This window comes from Prenolepis imparis, unplaced genomic scaffold (genome assembly GCF_030444845.1).
Source record: "Prenolepis imparis isolate NDT839.2.m4 unplaced genomic scaffold, iyPreImpa1.0 SCAF_7, whole genome shotgun sequence".
Lineage (NCBI taxonomy): Eukaryota > Metazoa > Arthropoda > Insecta > Hymenoptera > Formicidae > Prenolepis > Prenolepis imparis.
The window spans coordinates 7,803,644-7,825,399 of NW_028141165.1; the positions used below are offsets into that span (position 1 = coordinate 7,803,644).

Consider the following 21,756-nt stretch of genomic DNA (forward strand, 5'->3'; position numbering starts at 1 on the left):
GAAAGAGAGAAAGATAGAGTCGATGAATATCGTAAAGTACGCATTTTCCGACTTCACATTATGCAAATGATTTAGGGCTGCTTGTGTAAGGAATCGAACATGTGTGCGTAAACTTGCCCGCGAGCCACAACGTAAATGGGGATACGACTAATGTAAGAGTAAATAGATATATTACACTGTTATCAGTATAATCATCGTATGCAACGCAATACATGAGCTTTGCGTAATTTTACGCTGTTAAGTTATATTCAAATTATATATATAGAAGTTATATTCCTTCTTCTCTGATAAATCCGAGAATTTCATAATTTGTTTAATATTAATATATAAAAATATTTACGTATCGTAATAATTACGATTATTTTTTTTTATAATTACTAAATAATATTCCGTCGACTGCACGCGCTTATGCTCAATAATAGCGGTTTAATCGGAAAAAGCGAAGATGTGGTTAAAGAGAGGTCGAACTCGATTGAACCCGCACGTATATAGATATGCGTGTATGCACGCATGCACGCATATGCATGGGTGGCGAGCCATCGGGATGATCCCTGACAGATAACACGCTAATGGAGTTTTAATCCGTGGGTAAGTAATTGCTAATGGGGCGACGGCATTTTCATAAAGAGACAAATTATATCGGAGATGCATCGTCGACCCCGCAATATCTTCCACAGGACCGATAGAAAAGCGTCCGTCCTTGAACGTCCTAATGTAATTGAGAGACTAATGTTGCATAAATGCACAGGAAGATCTAAAGATTCTATCGCGATTTCTCTCCCCTACCCCTTTATCTCTCTCGAATTATACAACTTTCTGAAATTTCGTTGCTTTTGAAATTTAAAATTAATAAGATTGTAAAATAATAAGATAATAAATAATTAATTGTAATAATAATTGTAATAAAAATTGATTGTAATAAAAATAAAATAATATGTAAAATTAATAAGATTGTAAATTAATAAAATTAAATAAGATTTCTAAGAAGAATCTGGAACATAATTTTGTTATATTATTTTATATATTTTATGTTAATTATAAAGATTCTTTTCTTTATAATTTTGCGCTCCAATTAATATTCAAAAGCAGGAGATTTGACGTATTTTTCGTGATTTTTTTACGTGCGGGAATAAAATCAATCTCAAGCAAGAGAAAGAAGAGAGGGGGAAATAAATCAACAAACCGCGTGTGCGAAAGTCGGAGATGAACGAGCGAGGGAGTTAATTATCGCATTTCTTCGTGATTTATTTTCGCATCCCGCGCCGGGATACGAAATTGATTATATTCTGTAAGAGCTCGTCGAGATATCTCAACCACTCCCTCCCCAAGGTCTCGAAGGGTTAACTGCAGGATGTACGAGACGCATGCGGCGTTTTCAATGTACACCTGCATCTCACGATGCATCTCGGAATGCTCTGTAATAACATTACGTTTATTTGATCGCATTAAGTCTTGCAGTTTCTAGTATGGTATCTCGAAGGATTTAACGTGTCTTTGAAATTGTTTAAGAATCTGTCATTCTTACGTTCTCAGAATATCATTAAAAAAATTTAATTGTTTCTTTCTGTAAGATATCGTAAAATATAATTATGAAATATATCTCGATATTTTCAATATTTTTATTTTTATTTATATTTAACGTAGCGTCATATGTAAATCCAGTCTTGAGCAAATAATCAAAATATATCAATTTATGTACTAATATTTTAATTATTTAAACGCATATTTAAACCGAGAGAAATAAATGTATATTTGCACGATTATCAGAAGGATATACATATTTTTGACAGGATGAATCGTCATTCATCTCCGTCGAGCGAATTTGTTGGGTAAACGGTCCACTTATCGCGATGCGCAAACAAAATCACGTAGTAAAAGCACGTATGTTTGCGGATGTCGGGATACAACATAGCGTTCCACGTCGAAGGCCTCAATCGAAGTTTCACGGATGAAAAGCACCGGTTGCCTGGTTCGCGCGGATAGAAACCCTAGAGACGAGGGATTACAGAGTACACGTTGTCCCGATCGAGATAGAAGAGATATATGGAGTTGCCCAGCAAAAGCTCTCTTTCTCTCTCGTGATCTTAGCCCTTGGCGCAATCGCAATTGCCCGACTATCATCGAATACAATCGAGACCGGTACCCTCGATTCTTGCATTCTTCCTCGCAACGCATTCTTTCCTTATCCTCCTCAAAATTTGCTCGAAAAAATTGAATATATGAATTTTTCCCGTCGATGAAAAAATTGCGAAATTCGACACTAATGAACGTATCAATTAATGAATTGATAGTTATAAATAATATTCATTGCACGAGCATTATTCCTATACAACTTTAAAAATTTCTCGCTTTATAAAGGATTTCTCGTAATATAGATAATTTAATATAATTTATCGTAGTATTAAAAAATGGAAAATATTATTTCAAATTTCAAGATTCACTGTAAATATTATAGTAAAAAGTGTTTACTTAGTTGTTGTTTTCTCCATAATATTTTATTTTCTTAGACTTAAGTCAATAAGCAGGATCCACTTTTCTATAGTTTATTTTTATGATAATTTTTATTATCTCTGATTTTTATTTTCAATTATCTATATTTATTTATTTATTTTTAGTTTCCCTTCATAGTTATAGATCCTGCTTATTTCTTTTCATTTTTAATTTTGTATTTCATTTTATTTTGCATTTCTTTTATTTTATTATTTTAATTTGTTGCAAAATTGAGTTGATCCCATGAGAGAAAAAATTATCGAACTAAACCTATAATAACAAAATTATTTAAGATATTCCGAGAGTGACAAAAAATTCTGATTCTAATTATATTAAAAACATAAGAAATAATGTATGAAGACACAAATTTAAATTATGTATTTAAATGCTAAATATTTATACACGCGTTATTTACACGTAAATAAAAATCATCGTTACGAATGTACAAAATAAGATAAATTATTCGATGTCCAAGCTGGATCCTTAATTGCTCCCTATAGCTCATAATAGTAATTAAGAGACCACCCGCCGAACTCGCGGACGAAAATTCGCGAGAAAGCGCGCGCTGGATATTTCATCGGTGATGCGAACGGGAGCCTCGAGAAGGTTTCATGAATGAAATCTCGAGATCGTCCAACGTGAGGCGATACACTAACGTTATACCGACCAGAGTTCTTTACCAGGAATCCTGAACATGTTGCAGCCAGGTGTTGAGATACTGCTCCTCTAACGGGTGAACAAAATACAACATCGAACCTGATCGCCGTTCATCATCGTTCTTTCACGTAAAATCCGTCAACTTCGTATTGTCGTAATAATTTAACAATTTTTAATTTAATACTTTTTAATAATTTAATAATTTCTTAATTTAATTCAATATTCTGTTCGCATTATTCTACTTCTACATATTAGGCGTGCCTGTGTTGTCGTCATTTAATTATTGTACCCTTTAATAAATGTCATAAATTTGATAAATTCTTCATGATATGTGCGTTGCACAAAAGAAATTTTATTCAATTACAATACGAAAAAAAATATATTTTTACTTGTGAATTACATATTCGTACACTCAGAATATTTATTAATATTTTTCAAACTCTTTTTGACTTTTGTTTCTCAATCTAAAAGTATCACGAATAGCATCATGAATGTATTAACGATATTCGCACTATTTAGCGTGAGAAACGAGAGAATTCCGAGCTTCAAACGGCCGATCGTTTCGCTAATTAGAGGCACTTTGATTCAGCGATAACCCATGATAATTAAAATCAACGAGAAGCGTACACAGGAGTACCTATATAGCAAATGGTCACCCGTTAGAGAAGCGACCCACGCGCTCCTGAACGAGACGTGCAGACTCGTTGTACGGTCAGGTGGGTATATAAGGAGTTAAGGACCAATCGCGCGCGAGGGAGACGACGGAATGAGGAGCCGCGAAGGAAATAAAATAAAAAAAATAAAAAAAAAAAAAAAAAAGAGGAGAAAGAGGAGAGACAGAAGCCAGGCCGCCAGGAGTATCTGATGGGCCGATTGCATCATTAGCGAGCGTACGTGCTTGCTGGGGAGAACCCGACGGGGATGAGAAGCTAGAGCTGGCGGAGCACCAATTAAATCTGATAGCGAGATGGCTTTTCGACATTTCGACGGAAATGATGTAGAACTTCGATTCCGTGGGAGGAATTGACGGGGAGAAAATGTGCCCAGAAGTCCACGGGGTGTCTCGATAATGAGCCACGTAGGCGGAGACTGCTTGTTGAAGACAAGCAGTTGGAGGTTTCCATAAGACGAATATTTATTTATGCTAAGAACAGTAGAAATTAGTTCTGTATCCCCCTCTCCCGCCTTCGAAAAAATTGTATTCTCCAAGTAAAGCCTTGTGTCCACGATACAAGAACTTGGTCCAAGTTCTCACACCGAGAAATGTGTAGTCAATTAATTTGTAGCTTTTACGGAAAAGTGGCAAATTTATTGGCTACACTTTAAGCAAGGTTTAAAAGAACTGTTTACTGTAAAATCCCTCTTATGACTTAGATATTCTTAAGTGTTTCTGGAATATCTTCTAAAATTAAGAATATATTTTTGTTAATAATAAATCGAATGTTTTTCTTTTATGCGTAGTGTTGCAATTTACAATGCAATGCAGCGTTTGTTACTGAATAATTTTAATTTATTAGAAGAATAGATGAAGTTAATAAGTGACTAATCTTTAGAGGATTTCCCTCTTGAGATAAGAAGATCCTTTTGGCGCTTATTTTAGAATAAGATATTCCAAAAATAAATGAAAAATTCTTAAAATGAGAATACAATTTTTTCAGTGATACTAATTTTGTCTTCTCTCCTCTTTCTTAAAAATGGATGTTTATTGGATGCAAAATACGAGATCTTTTACTATTATTTTTATAAAACATTTTTTTATGCAAGCTTTTTACAGTTTTGTGAAACAATTATAACATCGATTGAAAATAATTTAATTTCATTAGAAAATTGAATTCTCTATCGAAAATCCACGACATCGTGGAATGACATTCCGCGGTTTCGTCGAGTTCTTACGTCGACGAGAGAAACCGCGAGAAAAGAAACTGCACAAGAAGAAGGAGGAGAAGGAGGAGAGAGGAGGCTGTAAGAATATCGTGAAAAGAGTCCGTGAAATGCCGTTCACGTCACCCGATGGCTAGTCCCCGTACCTTATCAGGTCTACGGATCGACCTTATATATATATCCAAAGCGGCGATTTAAAAAGGAAATAATGCTTTATCGCGCCGCGTGATCGATAAGACATTATTCCGGAACGGAGGCTCCGCTCTTCATGGTTTGGCACGTGAGAAATGGAGCTCGACGAGATATTAAGCGTCACTCATACTGAATGGTCCAGCTATCAAGAAGTAATCCGAGTATACATACATACGTGTCGTATACGATTTAACGTCTCTATACGTTATATCGCGATCTGTCGCGATGGCGCCTGATTAACGAAGCAGTTGCATCCAGCGGATTTAGAGAAGACGGAGTTTTAATCACTTTGCTCGGCTCATGATCGAGATATCGCTCGTTTCATATACGAAGAGCTCGAGTGATTTTAATTGAGCATTGATCCATGATGAAAAATCGGATAAGCAAAGGAAGCTGAGGTTTTTAATTACGTTCTGAAAATATTTATATGCGTCTTTGATTTATCAAACTCGCCGAAAAATCGATCATTGAGACGGACAATCGCAAAACGTATTCGATAAAAAAAAAACAAAGCTGTGGAATGCGTTATAAAATGAGACTTGCATTTTCTCAAGCGAAGTATCGCGAAATTCTACGTTCGTAAAACTTCAATCGGCGAATAACGTCTGAATTTATGAGAGCTCGCAAAGTAAAATATAAATTTTTATGATGCGATCGTTCACGTGGAGATGGGCTTTTGTCTCTTATCGACTTGAATCATGTCTGTCTCGAATCGATATGGTCTCCAAAGTTCCTTGATCTTACAAGTCGAGTTTAAGAGAGAAATTTCTTTGCCAAATAAAGTATCCAAAAAAATATTTTATAGAAAATTTCAATAAAAAAATAATATTTAATAAAAGAGATATTCAATTTTCTAATTATTATATTTCTCTTATTATAGCACAGCAATTTAATGAAAGAGGTATTCAATTTCTTTAAAATATAAATAATTGTATTAATAAATTACTATTGTATGTAAATTTTCTTTTGTATTTTATTTTGTCAGAAATAAAATACCAAAAAATAATTAATATACAATAAAAAAATTGATCATTTTGTCAAAAAATTTGTTTTCTTTTCGAACAGCTCTGACGAATAGCCAGAGTACTTTATTTAATATATTACTCGATTAAGTTTTACGCGGGATAGCTTTCGGGAGAAGTTTCTAACGAGCTCTCGATTCCTCAAGTTCGCTCTTCGGCTTTGACTGCAAAATCGCGCGCTCTTTACTTTCCAACGCCTGTGTTCGCGCGAACGTGCATCTACATCTGCTTATGCAGATCCGCGATATCGCTCGACACGTGGGCGGACTTGCGAGTCTCTTTCTCTCTCTCTCGTCCTGAGAGATCGACTTATCCAGACAGAAATCCCGAGAACCGCGAGCGACGTATATAATACATCGCTTCTGACAGTCGAAGAAGAATTCCGAATTGGAGCCCTTGAAAAAGGGCGGCAAAATAATTATCATTAATCGCGATAAGTTTGATGACTCTACTCCTCGAACGATGGAATCCACAGAATCTTCGCCATTCGCGACTTGGTGTTAAAAAAAAAAATAATAATTTAGTGAAAAAGATATTCAATTTCTTAAAAAAAAATATATACAAGGGATATCTGTATTTTCTTGTAACTAACTCTTTCTTCATCGTATCAACTTCATTGATATCTGATTGCAAATTTCTAAAGAGATAATCAAAGAAGCAATCAAGAAGAGAATTATACCGTATACATTTTTGAAAGATCGATCAGCTAGGAAAATGTGACATTCGTTTCAACAATGTCTCTTTCTCCTAAACTAGGCCGTTCCTTCGAACCGCGATTCGATCGCGAGATAAAATATTTACGCGACCTAAAAAAGAAAGAGTTGACAATAGCGAGACCGAGGACGTGATTCATCTATGCAAAGTGTGAAAGAGATTGCACTAAACTCGTTTCCCGTTTGTAAAAATGCCAGATGCCCCCGAGGTAATAGCGCTTTGTGAAAACGCTCGTCCGATATCTCCGCGTGTCTACGTACGCATTTGTATACGCGGCGTCGTTTCCCGATGCGATCTGCGTCTAATGTAAGCCTTCGGTAAGCGAGGCCAGGAGTACTGATGCCAATTCCATGTCATTCGCGAATACTAATGTGCGCGCGCGTTAAGAACGCAGTTTTTTCTCATTCGTTTTTAGTTATACGTGCCTTACAATGTCACGCTGTGTTACGCCGTCGTAATATTCGCACGAGGAAGCATTGTAAACTTATCAGAACCGCCTTAAACGGGCAAAACGTTTTACCTGAAACGCGAGACTACGCAGCTTTATACGTATGTGGTAACTGAAGCCTCGCGATTTAGCTTCAGGTTTCTAGAAAAATAAATAGTTCGCGGAAAATCTATAAAAATTGAGTAAATCTAAAAAAAATAATTAAGAGCGCATATATTTCAATCATCGTAATAATAATTATTTATGTATTAATAATTATATCTACTATAAATATATAACTATAAATTAAATCGTAATAATTAACAATTGCACAGATTTCATATTGCAAAGACCGGTGTAAATTTCCACATTAAGAATATCAAGTTTGATCGACTAAATTCCAACAAATTATCCTCGAGAGATGAGGCAAAAATGGAAAAAAGAGGGGTGAAAAAAAAATGCAAAATTGCAAACTCGGATGTCGAAAAAATGTGGGCACGCGATGATCTCCAGATATCAATTACAATTACGATTTGCGCGGGCGTAAACGCGTCGTGCAGGCGCGAGTTAACGTTGCATTACGCCCGTCGACTTCCGTCGACCGATCATTATTCACGCGTAATGCGTATACATTATCTGGCCGGCGTATGTGTGTTACATCGCCATTGTTGCGCATTGTGGGCAGGTGGAGAGGTGCAGTCTCTCTTTCTCTCTCTCTTTCTCTCATCTCGCGAGAGGGACCGCCGGTAGCGAAAAGGGCACTCTTGGGCGTTTTACGAGGCGAAACGCACGGATTCTATTGTAAAATGCGTGCAACAATGAAAACGACGAAAAATATCTGTTATTGCGAACAGCCGGATGTTCCGCGGTGCGTGTAACTCCCTCAAAATGGTCCATAACACGAAGAGATGATCGCGCGTTACATTTTTTATATCTCTATCAATTACCTTAAATTTTCTAAAATCGAGAAAAATTTGAAAAAAAAGATGCTGCAGTATATTTTCACACGCATGCATTTTGGAGACTAAGATAAAGCATCGCAGGCGTTGAAAAAGCGCATCCCGGGCTTCTCTATCGCAAACGATGACTCGTCCAAACGGTATCCCCGATCTTTCCTTTTTGCCCGATCCTCTCGTTTGCTCGAATAAAGACGGGAACTCGTTTTGGCGTGTGTCCCGATTAAGATTGCGCCGCTAATTGTGTCCCGGCTGCATCAGCAGCCTGCGTGGCAGCGACTATTCTGGTCTATACATCCGGATAATGTATTGGGTAGAACTCTATTTATCCGAACCTAATACCATGTGTTTATAATGCTTCCGCGAAGCAAAGTCTACCGACGAAATAAACTTTGGATCAAGTTATAATCTCGATCATTTTTTTTCTTCTAAGATACCCATAAATTTTTCATAAATCCTCGATCTCGACTTAGATGAAAATTCTAGTATTATATATGAATTCCTTTACGAATTATGTGTAATATATATACAATCTCCCTAATTCTACGAACCTCCGATTAGATTAACCTTTCAGATTCATCGTTTCTCGCCCGAAACCACAGAATTTTCTCCATTCGAATCTATAATTATACAGATTTGCGGTCCCGTGTATCTATAATCATTTCACAGACCCGTCATTTCCATTCCCCATAGAATCCCGCAGATTTCCAATTCTATACATCCGTAGTATGCGTATAAGATATGATATTTCAAAGATTCGCGGATTTTTATTAATTTATTTTTTATTTGTGTATAATTTTTATTAAAAAATGTTACGTAAAACAATTTATTTTCTCTAATTGCTTCTCCATACAATCGCGATTATTTTTTATTAATTTATTTTTTATTTGCGTATATATATTTTTCATTAAAAAATGTTACACGATAAACAATGTTTTTTTCGTAATCAAGGCGCTTCTCAATACAAATTCTTCTAGTTTATAAACAGTCTTATCTTCTGGCGCTTATCCCGATAAGAGCGAGATTTCATTGCATATCGCGAGATACGACCGAGCGAATTCCGATGAAAGGCACGTACTTATGTTAGTATACCCGCAATTCCGGTCTTCGGCGACGCGGAAAATACGATCTTATTAAGGTGCTTCATCGTAGAGTATTGAGCGCTGCGTTTTAAGCACGTCGACCATGTTAATAATTATGCCGCTTAAGTTAGGATAGTTAGCAGGAAAGCTGTGTGCCGTCCGATCGAACGGATTCGTTATATGCAAAAGCAAATTTACCTAACTACGCCGCTTAATATTCGCGTTCAATTCCGCGCGGGACGCTTGCGTTGAGTTTGATTGCGTAAGCTGTATTAATGTACATTAATGATGCCGGGAGTTACTAACAAGCTAGCGATTCCGAAAGGATTCTCAGCGAATCGCGTGTATTTGCGATATTGGAAGAACCAGAAATCGAAAAACACGCTTGTATAAAAAAAATAATACAGCCATTAATTATTAACCATGGTGATGGCTTAATTAATTTCTCTCTCTTATGTATGTTCTATATAAAATTTTCTCAAAATATTCCGCGCGTTCGCGATAATTCGTGAGCTTAAATTTTATATTCAATTATTTGTTATCTTCTTCGAGTAGCTTTACGAAAATATTTTTTATCCGATAATATAAAAATTAAATTTTAAATTTAATCTAATTTTATTATAAATTAAAATTTCATGACTCTAAACTTAGAGAATTTTTAGATTGATGTGTGTAAACAATTGTAATGTACATATCTCTCTTTCTCTCAATTTTCTATATATGTATATAAATAAATTACGCGATAGTAAAACTTCAACTTTTATTATTATATGTATAAGCGTCTTTAAGATAAATTAAATTATAAATAAATTAAGATAAATTGTATAAATATATACAAAATAAATTTTATAATATATATATATATATATATATTTTCACACATATTAAAATCGCAAATAAATTCTTTGACACTATCGTAATTTATTCCGAGTCGCAGTCAGTTGACATTCGCTCGCTTCTCTCGCTCAACAATACAATCGAGATGATTTTGCAAGTATCGCAGAGGGAAAGAGAGAATTGTACAGATATTACTCAGAGAACCTTTGATGCACAAGCAACGACGGTACCGATTTAAAATTTACAATTCTCGATCGCGGTCCGCCTACGTTATTCACGCATGAGCAGTCCCTTTCGCATAACTAAGGATAAGAGAGCAAACAAAAAAAAAAAAAATCGCGGCAATGGAAGATATATTTAGCTTGCAGAACAAGATTCCGAGGTTATTAACAGCCAAGTTTCGATTGGTAACTGTAATTAATATCGCTACAAATCGGAAAAGGAGAGTGTATATGTACATGCGTACTGCGTACACACGTGTTCTCCATAGAACGTAACAATATTTAATTAAAGCAAGTAGATTTGCAAAACAATGATTGAGAAATGCTCACTTGTGCGCGAACCCCGTCATCCCCGCGAGCACATTCAATGCGACGCATATATACATATATCTCGTCGACTTGACAATCTCTCGCTCTCTGACAGCTCGACGTCGATTTGCATCTCTCTAAACTTTCGCCGGTCAATCACAAGCGAGCATCCGCGACTTTTACGGTCCATTATCGATAGCCCCTCGTGCGCATCGAATTAATTTTCCGAGGAAAAACACACTCTCCGGTCTCCCGGTTTACCTCGCCAATATCTCGATATCGAAATCGCGAATACGTAATGCTGTCTCTCGTCGTTAATGTTACTCACTGATTCTGAGATGTGTACGATGCAATTTTCTTCGATGCAAATGTCTCGGAAGCGATTTGCGATTAATAAAAAAAATGAAGAAACGCAAAAGAAACATAAAAAATCGAAATGTCATAATCATTAATAATTTATTATAAATAATTGCGTTTTATTTAAATTATACGAGAAAATCTCGTACTTTTAAGATAAATTAAATCTCACACACAAAAGGTGATTAAATGTCAATGGAACTGTCTCCAATTTAAAAGTAAAATTCTTTGCATTTTATTTCAGAAGACACGCATGATTGACGCAATTTTCTTCGATGCAAATATCTCGGAAGCGATTCGCGATTAATAAAAAAATAAAGAAGCACAGAAGAAAATTAAAGAATCAATGTCATTAATTTAATCATTAATAATTTATTATAAATCCTTGTGTTACTAAATTATACGAGAAACTCTCGTACTTTTAAGATAAATTAAATCTCAAAAGGCGAACGTAAATGGAACTGTCTCCGATACAAAACTAAAATTTTTTGCGTTTTATTTGAGAAAAGACACGCATGATCGAACTCGTGCGTAAATGCGGCATGCGCGTTCGAAATGGCTGGGGTTTCCGCGATTGATAGTAATAATCTGACTGATGCATCAGCCGTCGTTTACGCCGCCAGTCCAACGTTAAACGGAGCGTATCACTCGCGGACGAGAGAAAGAAGTAGGTGGCATCCCACAGGAAGTTAATTAACATCACGGATAGCTCTGTCGAGCCTCGAGCTTTATTCGAGAAACAAGCCAGATCTAAATAAAACCAGAAAATCTCACGTAAAACGGCGCGTCATATCGCGCAAAGTATCTACCTGTGCACTTATCTCAAGAGGCACTTATGACGTATGTTTAAACGAACGTTCATTGCCTACAAATAGTCGATCCTTCAATCAATCCTCATTACTGACAAAATTCATCATTCCTTCCCGCGTTCTTTCTCTTGCAGAGAAAGAGAAAATAAATTTAATTTGACTCTTCTAATTTTACTCGCGGCATTACACAAATAATTCCAAAATTCCATTTGGAATGTAACCAAAATAATTAGAATTTACTCCAATATATACTAATGACTTTAAACAGAATTTACGATTATTTATTCAAGTCGTAGTTTTTTTAGCTTGCGTGTAAAGAGACATATGTAAATATTAAGAAACGATTATTTTAATTCTGTCGAATATGCCATACATTTTTCTATCAAGCAATTAGAAAATAAAAAAATTAATTCAGGTAGGAAATGGGATAATAAAAACCAAGCACAGAAATTAGGCGTGACAAACTTGTTTTCAAATTTTTCTTTAATTAATTTATTAATTAATTAAACCAAATTAATTGAAGAAAAATTTAAAAACGAGTTTGTTGCGCCTCATTTCTGTGCCTGATTCTTATGAGCCAGTTTTCTACCTGCATTTGTACTTATCGTTTTATTTAAAAAAAATCGCAGACAAATCACGATACGTGAACTCGTACTTTAAGCAGAAACGACATCACATTCCACTGAGATTGTTCTTATAAGGATTTTTTCTATAAGGAGCGGCCCAACAAGATTATAATACGAATGATAGAAACCTTGGTTATCATGAGAAAGAGAAAAGGAGAGAGAAAAAAATCGAGCCCCGGAAATCTGGTCGACGACGCGCTGAATGATTGCGATTTATGGGATTCTTTGTTATAGCCTGGTAACAATCTGTCCGATCTCGCGGAACTTGTTGACCGGATCGTAAAGGTGCCGCCACAACGAGGCGTATCAGGATTTTACGCGCTGCCCTTACAAGATCGTTCTCCACGTTCGTCTCGCTCGTCCGAGAGACGTTAAATTCTGACGACCGTCGTGTATATCGAAGTTTTCTCGGCACCTCGTACTACTGCTTGTAAACGTCTTCATATAACGTTTTAATGCGACCGGACTATTACACCGCGACACGCTCGAGTTATCCCTTGCACGGTGAACTTTGTTTTTAATGCTTGTCTCTGTATATCTCGGTGATTCTAATTTACACGGTAGCGTCTAATTTTTTGCCTCGCCTTTGCGACCGACACGAAGTTGAAGTTGTTTGACACTTCATTTAATCGTCTCCATCTATTTAAGCTACGATTTGATTGTTGATTTAATCGAAATCGTTTATATACAATTTCGCTCGAAATGTTAAAAATAAATTTATAGATAGTAATATCAAAATTATTAAGTTTTTAAGCTTTTTATGATATTTACATTTTTTCTTGTATATATCCTTTTCAAATATAAATGTAAATAAAATTTTGTATATATATATATATATAAATTAAAGTTTTATTGCTTTTATAAATGTTTTTAATTATAACAAATATACACACTGAAAGAATTTTCTGTTAGAATTTATCCTGAAAATCATGGTAATCATGCTGGGACAATATGGTATGGAAAGAATTTTATGAGAATTTCTCTGATAAATATTAATCACAATAAAAATAATAATATCTGTTACGATAAAATATAAAATATGTTTGATTAATTTTACCATATAGTTTAATAAAATTAATCAAACATGTTTTATATTTTATTGTGATAGATATTATTTTTATTGTGATAAATATTAATCAGAGGAATTCTCATAAAATTCTTTCTATATCATATTATCCCACAATTACCATGATTTTCAGGGTAAATTCTAAGAGAAAATTCTCTTTGTGTATATTATAAATAAATATATTTAGAAAAGCAATAAAATTTTAATTTTTTCGAAATGTTAATTTTTTTCCTTGATTCTTAATTTATTTAAGATAAAGAAGATGGGCGAAGATCGACTCAGCGTTTGACGATCGAAATAACGCGAGCTCGTAAATATGACCGTAAATTAAAATTAAGCGGATTACGCGAACGGTATAAAGAATATTTCAGCTTCGTAAATCTTAGGCAGCATTCTGAAATCAGGCCACTGCCAGGTCAGATAAGTGCAGCGTACTTAGAGTATATAGCCAAGATAAAATATCTCGGGTTTTGCGTTAGAGTAAGATGAAGGGTCGCGCATTACTCTTTACGTTCGCGTCTCGGCTAAACGCAGGCAGGTACAGGGCTGCCTTCATAGGGCCCTTTTCTTTGTGAAATCATCAATATCCTAATCAATCTTTTTAGACGCGCATAATGTATACGTGTAAGTTGTCAACCATTTTAAATTATTTATAAATCGATTAAATCGCTCCAGAGTATTCTAGATTCTAGAGCGATTTTAGTGACTTAAAGCGAGATGTAACAAAGTATAGTTGAATCTCTTCTTTTGTTTTATTTTTCAATGTATTATATTAAAGCGCACTTTCTTAAATTGGCGCTTTCGTTATTTTACGAGACAAGAGAAAGTAGGATTATTTTATTTATGCACAACTCGTATATTGTAGTTTTGCGCTAAATACAGCCCTGAGAACGAGGTACTTGGTAATTTACGAAAAACTTTGCAGCTATCAAAACCAAGCGAGCGCATAAGCCGCGTAACGATGCGATTTTCTCTCGAAAGTAATTAGACTTGTTAATGATCGTTATATGCGGATCGGCTTGTCGGCTATTATTTATCGAAAAATATGCGGAAGATTGCTAGTTCTCTCAATCAAGTTTTCGCGTAATTTTTTTTTCAATAATGGTTCGAATTAATATGTAAGGAAGAAAAAAAATTATTTCTTCCTAAATTTTTCCAAGATATTGCAAAACATATTTGCGCGTGATTTGTTTTTCAATTTTACCAACTAAAATTATATTTGCAAGTATTTAATATATTTCATTTTAATTTCTAAATTTTTTTCGAGCGCGGGAAAAATTAACTTCTCGGAATTATTCTCGGTTTTTTCATGGTATATACACGTGAGAATGTAAATTAAAATAAAATATAAAATATTTGTATTATAAATATACATAAAATATATAAAATATTTATATGGTAATATTATAAATATAATTTAAGTCAGTAAAATTAAATTAAATGAAATTTGGAAATCAAAATGAAATATGAAATACTTGACAAAGTGTGGCGGACCTACATTGTATCGCAGCCAAAAAGAGAAGCCAAATAGGTCCGATAATGCAATATAAAGAAAGCATGCGACTCACCCTTGCAGCCATCCGCTGACAGGTCGTAGTGGTCCACGTCGCAACGATCGCACCGAAATCCGATAACATTCGGAGCGCACCTGCATACGCCGCTTACAGGATCGCAGAACCCGTCGCTCATGGCACCCACGTCGCAGTCGCATTCCCGGCAACCTGCAGTCACGTTCCCGTAGCCCTCGATGCAGGAGGAACAGTCACGACCGGTGAACAAAAGCTCGCAGGGACACTGACCGGTCGTCTGTTCGCATTGGACCGAATTGCTACCGAAGGAAGAGCAGTTGCACGCTAAAATGCAAACAGATTATACGTTTATCATATGTCTCGTTAACGTATTTTAATCAATATATAAATTTGCTTTGCAGTGGCAAATATCTAACTATCATTTTCAACAAAGGATTTATCAGAAACCCTCGATTGTGTAAATTTTCATCGTATGATTTAAATTGCATTGCTGCAAGATATAAAAGATGTGCTTATACTCACGCATGCAATTCTGGTCCAAAGGATTTCCGAAATGCGCCTCCTTGCATTTGTCGCACTTCCAACCTTCGGTGTTGCCGAGGCACTCTAAGCAGCGACCCGTTTCCTGATCGCAGGCACCACCGTTGCAAGGACATTGCTGACAAGTGCCACTGGGTGTCGTAGGGTTGCCGTAGAATCCTACATCACAACTTTTAACCAAGATCGAAATTAAAGTTGTTTTTTTTTTTTTTTTTTTTTTTTTTTTTTTTAATTCAATAATAATACTTTAATCATAAATTGTTTGCTTTGAAAAAAATATATTCGAATATTTTATTTCATGAAAAATTGTAAATAATTAAGTTACTTTGAATGATCTAATTGAAACTTAATTCTTCGATTTATACTTCAAAGCTTTTCATAACACGAAAAAAAAATATTAGCTACCATAAATTTTAGGTTATATTACATCTAAAATCTAAAATTTATTATGCCTGAAGTTTAAATGCATGGTTATTTAACCTAACCTAACCCTAACCTTTATAAGTTATAGTTTAACGGGGAATTTCCTTTTCTTTACCTTTCGCAATGATCTCCGGTGTAGCCTTCGGGACATTGCGTGCACACGTATCCACTATTAATATCAGTCGGATCATCGAGCTGACAACTCGGACTGAAATTGTTAGATTCGATGGCAAGTGGACAAGCGCATTTCTTACAATCTTCGTTGGTGCCTCTCGTTGCGATACCGTAATATCCTGTAGCGCAACGATCACATTTTGGACCCACTGTATGGTGTTCGCACATCTTCGCAAAGATAATATAAATAATTATATTTAAACAAGCAAGAAAGAAAATGAGGAAGGCTCCGTAGCTTTAGTTTTCTATTACCGTTTTCGTCTAAAGTAGGTTTGATCGATTCGAGATCGATTAATGACGTCATTGACCAATCACAGCCATTCTCTGAAAATAAATGGCTGTGATTGGTCAATCACGTCATTAATCGATCTCGAATCGATTAAACTCGCTTTATTCGAAAACGCTCTGATATATATATATATATATATATATATAGAAAACTAAATTAAATATTATTAAATTCATTAGAAAATCTTTCTAAGAGAAAAACAATTAGTATCGCTATCTATAATGCGAATATTTTACTAGTAAGTTAAAGATTAAATGCTGAATCGATAAATTAGGTGGCGGGATCGAAGTGAATCTTGTAATCTATAGTTGCAGTTCGCAAGATCAATGCAAGTTCAAAGTATCTAAAGTGATCTGCTATGCCGATTAAAGATCAGAATATAATAGTGAAACGTTCAGATCTTTCAGGGTTCATGTCTACGTTAAAGTCAGTTGCACACTGGAGAATTTCTCTTATCTATCATGTATGCGATCACATAATATAATCATTTATTTTCATTAAGAAAAAGTTCATTTAACGCTTGATTTAATTTAATATAAATTGACATTAATTAATATTTTTTAATTAATTAACGCTAGAAAATAGTTTATACTTATTGCATTATTAATTTCATCATGGTGTTCACACATCTTCACGAAATTACGTCATTTATTTTAATTAAAAACATATATAAGATAATAAAATAATATGAAAAATACTCTTTTTATATTTATTTCTTCTTACGTATATTTTGTTTTAATTTTATTATTTCCAATATTATATATCCAAATATTTTATTATTTTATATATATTAAATATATATATAAAATATATAAAATAATATATATTATATAAACATTATATATTATTTTATTATTTATATTATTATATTTTATTATTTTATATTAAAGTACATTCAGAACTTACTCCACATTCACCCATTACGAGATCGCAGAAGCCCGCGTGGCCGTTGCAGTCGCATTTCATGCATATATGATGATCCTGATGATCGGAACCGTTGATCGGCACGTTCACGTATCCCCAAGCGCATCTTTCGCAGGACATTCCCGTGTATCCCTCGGGACATTCGCACATTTCGACTAAATTGTCGCTTTCACCATCCGGCGATAATTCGCCCACTGCTAATATAGCAGATTGGAGACTGGAAAAAAAGTAATAACAATAGTATAATACAAATAATAATAAATTCAAAGTATAAGTTAATACAATTAACAATTTGTCGCTTCACACACACCTTCCCTCAATCTGCTCCGAATGATACCGCGCTCTTATCATCAGATACTTCAGATCAGCGAGGACACGCATCATTTGCGTCCTCGTCACAGGATCGCCGCGAAACTCGGTTCTCCTCAACCTCAGCTTCGTCGAAATGTCCTGAACTTCCTTTCGCACGTGATACCAGCCGTGTTCTCGCAGAGGCACCACGATTTCAGCCTCTTGACCATTGTACTGTTCCTCGCCGAACGCAATGCGCATCCCGTTGTTACCCTGAAGAAAAAGATTACATGTTATTATATATTTATTTTCCATCCAGAACTTTGAATTAAAAGGCGTGGGAATATGCAAGAGCTGGATATTTACAACTAGGATGACGCTGGGCTCCGTGGTGGGTTTACCACTGGTGTCGCCTCGCATGACAACCCACGTAACCGAGTACGTGAGATTGCTGCCGTACGAGGATACACGATTTCCCGTGTAGATCTGTGGCGCCAGCCAGAAAGGACTGTCGTATTCGACCTCGAACGCTGCCACGGTTAACCATCCGTTGTCCGTGTCCAAGGTTGGGACGACTGGCCGAGATGCGTTCATGTCCGTCACCAACCAGTTCTCTAACGTAGAAATCTAAAAAAAATACGAAATCGTCTGTTAGAATTTATTATGTCACAATAATCCATACGTTACTGTTATTTTATTTTGCTGGGCGTCATAGATTTTTGCAATACAAATAATAAGTAAAGATCAATCAAATAGATATTAATACGGAATTAAATAAAGATTACAATCTCGTTTTTTAAAAATATAATTAATCAGAGAAATAAAAATAATAAATATATAGTTATTTTTAATTATATATTTTTAATTAATTTTTTATATATATTATAATTAATATCATTCAGATTCTCTCATTCTATGAAAGATATTTTGATAATAAATCTTGCTTTGACAAATTATGTATGTCGAGAAGTTTTATGCGTATTGCTTATTACAGTATAATTTGAGTTTTTGCTCGTTTCCAGTTCCGTTATACCGTCAACGTAATTGCGGGTCTGCAATTTATTGGCGAGACCGATAAACTATAACTGTCCCTTTATCCAATTTATCGCGCGAGATGAGGACGTCGACCAAGATAAACGTCTTACAATGAACGACATGCGCCCGCAGGAGAATGTCAACTAATCGTTCTGGATTTTACACCTGTCAATCTCGACACTCGACAAACGAGGTTTCCCCGATAAATATAAATAAATCCTGCTTGATATATATAAAATTATTCAAGAATTATTACTTTCATAAGATCTCAATAAACAACGATTCATTATATATTTATATATGTCTAAACTTTCAACTGATAAAGTAATCTTATTGCATCTTCCTTCTCTTTCTTCATGATTGTCATTCAATTATTTTAAATATTTAATTAATTCATTTTTTAACTTTTTATTTTCGAAATTAAATAATTATTTATAATTTAAATTTAAATTTAAATTTATGAGAAAAAGTGCAAATAAATAACAGTAATATTATTAAACAACGCGAAAGAAATCCACACAGAGATTTAGAAAATTTTAAATGATAAAAAAATGTCAGAGAATTTTTAACATTTAATATTAAAATTTTCCAATACAAACAAAGTTTCTTCTCCGGAAAAAGACTTACCATTTTATATGATAACCTGGCAGTGGTGCAACGATCTGTCGCGCCGAAACAGTAGCAGGGTAAACAACCGTCGAGGTTATCCTTCGTGAGCGCAAAGTATCCGGATTTGCAGCGATCGCAGAAATCCCCGACGACGTTCGCCTTGCACAAGCAGTCGCCCTCGCAATCGTGAGACGGCAGAATCCCGCGGGAATCGCAGGGACACGGCATGCAATCGGGAAACTGTCGATAACCGGCCGCACATTGATCGCACTTGTATCCCGAATATCCCGGCTTGCATTCACAGGCACCTGCTACCTGTTTAAACCAAGAAAGTCCATAGTTCGTTGCTTATATCGATCTGAACATCTCGGAATAGATGATCGACATAAATCGATTAATCGCAAGCGATTGGTTGCGCGGCTCATATGTTTCCGAGATTCAGCGAAAGTGAAGAAATTATAATAATTTAGCAAAAGCTTTTGATTTATTAAAAAATTCACTTAAAAATTTATTAAAATTATGGATATCAAAGTTCACACGCAAAGAAAAAGGTTAAGGTTATGTTATGTTCAGATAATATTTTCTTTTTATATAGATTATATTTAAATAGGCTTGAAATTTTTAACGTGAAAATTTACATTTTATTTTACTTTATTTGAAAAAAACTTTTTTTGCTGGGACTTTATAGGGAATTGATATAGAAATTACCTTTCCCATGCGCGTGTAGGAGTCGTCAGGAGTGCAGTAGCCTGTACTACCGTGAATGTTGCAGTCGCAGGGCAAACATGGTTCTAGTAAATCAGGTGCGACGCCGTTCGGTCTGTAGTAGCCGACTTCACACTTTTCGCAATTAACACCAGCTGTATGATCCTAATACAAATAATTATTATTATCTCCATGCAAATAATTAATTGTAAATTATATTTTTATATAATATTCTTAAAAAAGCTCGCTATTTTTTAAATCTAACAAATAATATTAAACATTGATAATATTATAGAAATATTGCAGTACATATTTATAAAAAAATTATTTATAAATATAATTTAAAAAAATAATTAAATATTTTATCCTAATAAAATATTTTGCTTTTAAGTAATTTTGAAGACACGCTTTGCACGCAATTTCCAAAGTTTCTCTTTCAAAGAAAAAATACTTTAACCATTTAAAAAATGAGCAAAAACGAGCAAATTAAAGGAATGAAGAAATTAACTCTCTTTCTCTTTCTACATTAAATTAATTATTCTCGCGAATGAGAAATCATTCGTTTGCGAAATGTACGTGCGATAAATCGCGTACTGTGTTATTTTTTTTATCAACTCACCGTGCAATTGACACAAACGCCGCCGCCTCGAAATTTCCCACGGATATCCATAGACATTCTCCTGTCGGCCACTTCCTGGTCGTATATGCAGGACGTTGCGTGGCCGTTGCAGTTGCACATCTCGCAGTGAAAGCCCTTGCCAGCTGTGCCGGGCCTCCATGGAATCTGATTGTACATGGGGCAGCATTTTTCGCATCTTTCGCCGCACGTGTGGCGCTCGCATTGGCATTCCTGATGCTGAGGGATAACACAAAATGCAGTTTATCAGATGCCACAAAACGTTCATGTTCTTAGATTACCGTGCATATCTCCGCCAGCAAGTCGCGAATGCATGCAATCTATTGCTCTTGATAAGACAATGTAAGAAGACATTTATCGGTCGTGCTACATAATTTTTCCGCAATTTCCTTCAGCCTCAAAGAAACTTTTGTAATCGTCCTTGCTTATCACGAAACGACTCTCAGAATTTATCTCATCCGTTCTATTTATCCGATTTGTCGTATTTTGACAACGATCTTTAATTACTGCACGGAAAAAAAATTAGCTACCATAGCTAAATTTTAGCTGTCTCTATATTACACATGAAATTTAGTTATCATGATGCCTAAATTTTAGCTATAATAGCTAATATTTTTTAATGATAAAAATCGAATTACACATATAATAAAAATCTAATAATTTATTCATAATGAGTAAATAAAGATCGTTGTCAAAAAATATGACGAAAAATTAAATTAATTTTATTAATAATTTCAGTATTTTACCGCTTGATATACGACGTGGAAGAAAATATAATAAAGCACCAAGAATGCAAGATTGAAAGTGATTGAATTGTTGATTATATAATCGTATGAATCGATGCATTCGGTAATATTACAAGCTATCCGAATGCTTACCACCGATTATTACGAAGTCGTAAAGACGGAAACTTCATGGCCGCGGTTGCACTTCGGGTGTATGTAAACGATATGC

General features: G+C 34.9%; 1 protein-coding gene across 2 annotated transcripts in view; it reads right to left on the reverse strand.

The window, feature by feature from the left end:
• Positions 1 to 21,756, reverse strand: part of Wb (wing blister) — a 197,696-nt gene that overhangs the window by 74,928 nt on the left and 101,012 nt on the right. For both annotated transcript variants that reach the window (XM_083041632.1, XM_083041631.1), the window contains exons 5-13: positions 20,785 to 21,021; positions 20,169 to 20,330; positions 19,479 to 19,775; positions 18,183 to 18,443; positions 17,836 to 18,089; positions 17,508 to 17,742; positions 16,254 to 16,480; positions 15,698 to 15,885; positions 15,215 to 15,499 (exon numbers count right to left, since the gene is read on the reverse strand). In XM_083041632.1, the coding sequence (XP_082897758.1) occupies positions 15,215 to 15,499; positions 15,698 to 15,885; positions 16,254 to 16,480; positions 17,508 to 17,742; positions 17,836 to 18,089; positions 18,183 to 18,443; positions 19,479 to 19,775; positions 20,169 to 20,330; positions 20,785 to 21,021 (2,146 nt within the window). The remainder of the gene's footprint in view (positions 1 to 15,214; positions 15,500 to 15,697; positions 15,886 to 16,253; positions 16,481 to 17,507; positions 17,743 to 17,835; positions 18,090 to 18,182; positions 18,444 to 19,478; positions 19,776 to 20,168; positions 20,331 to 20,784; positions 21,022 to 21,756) is intronic.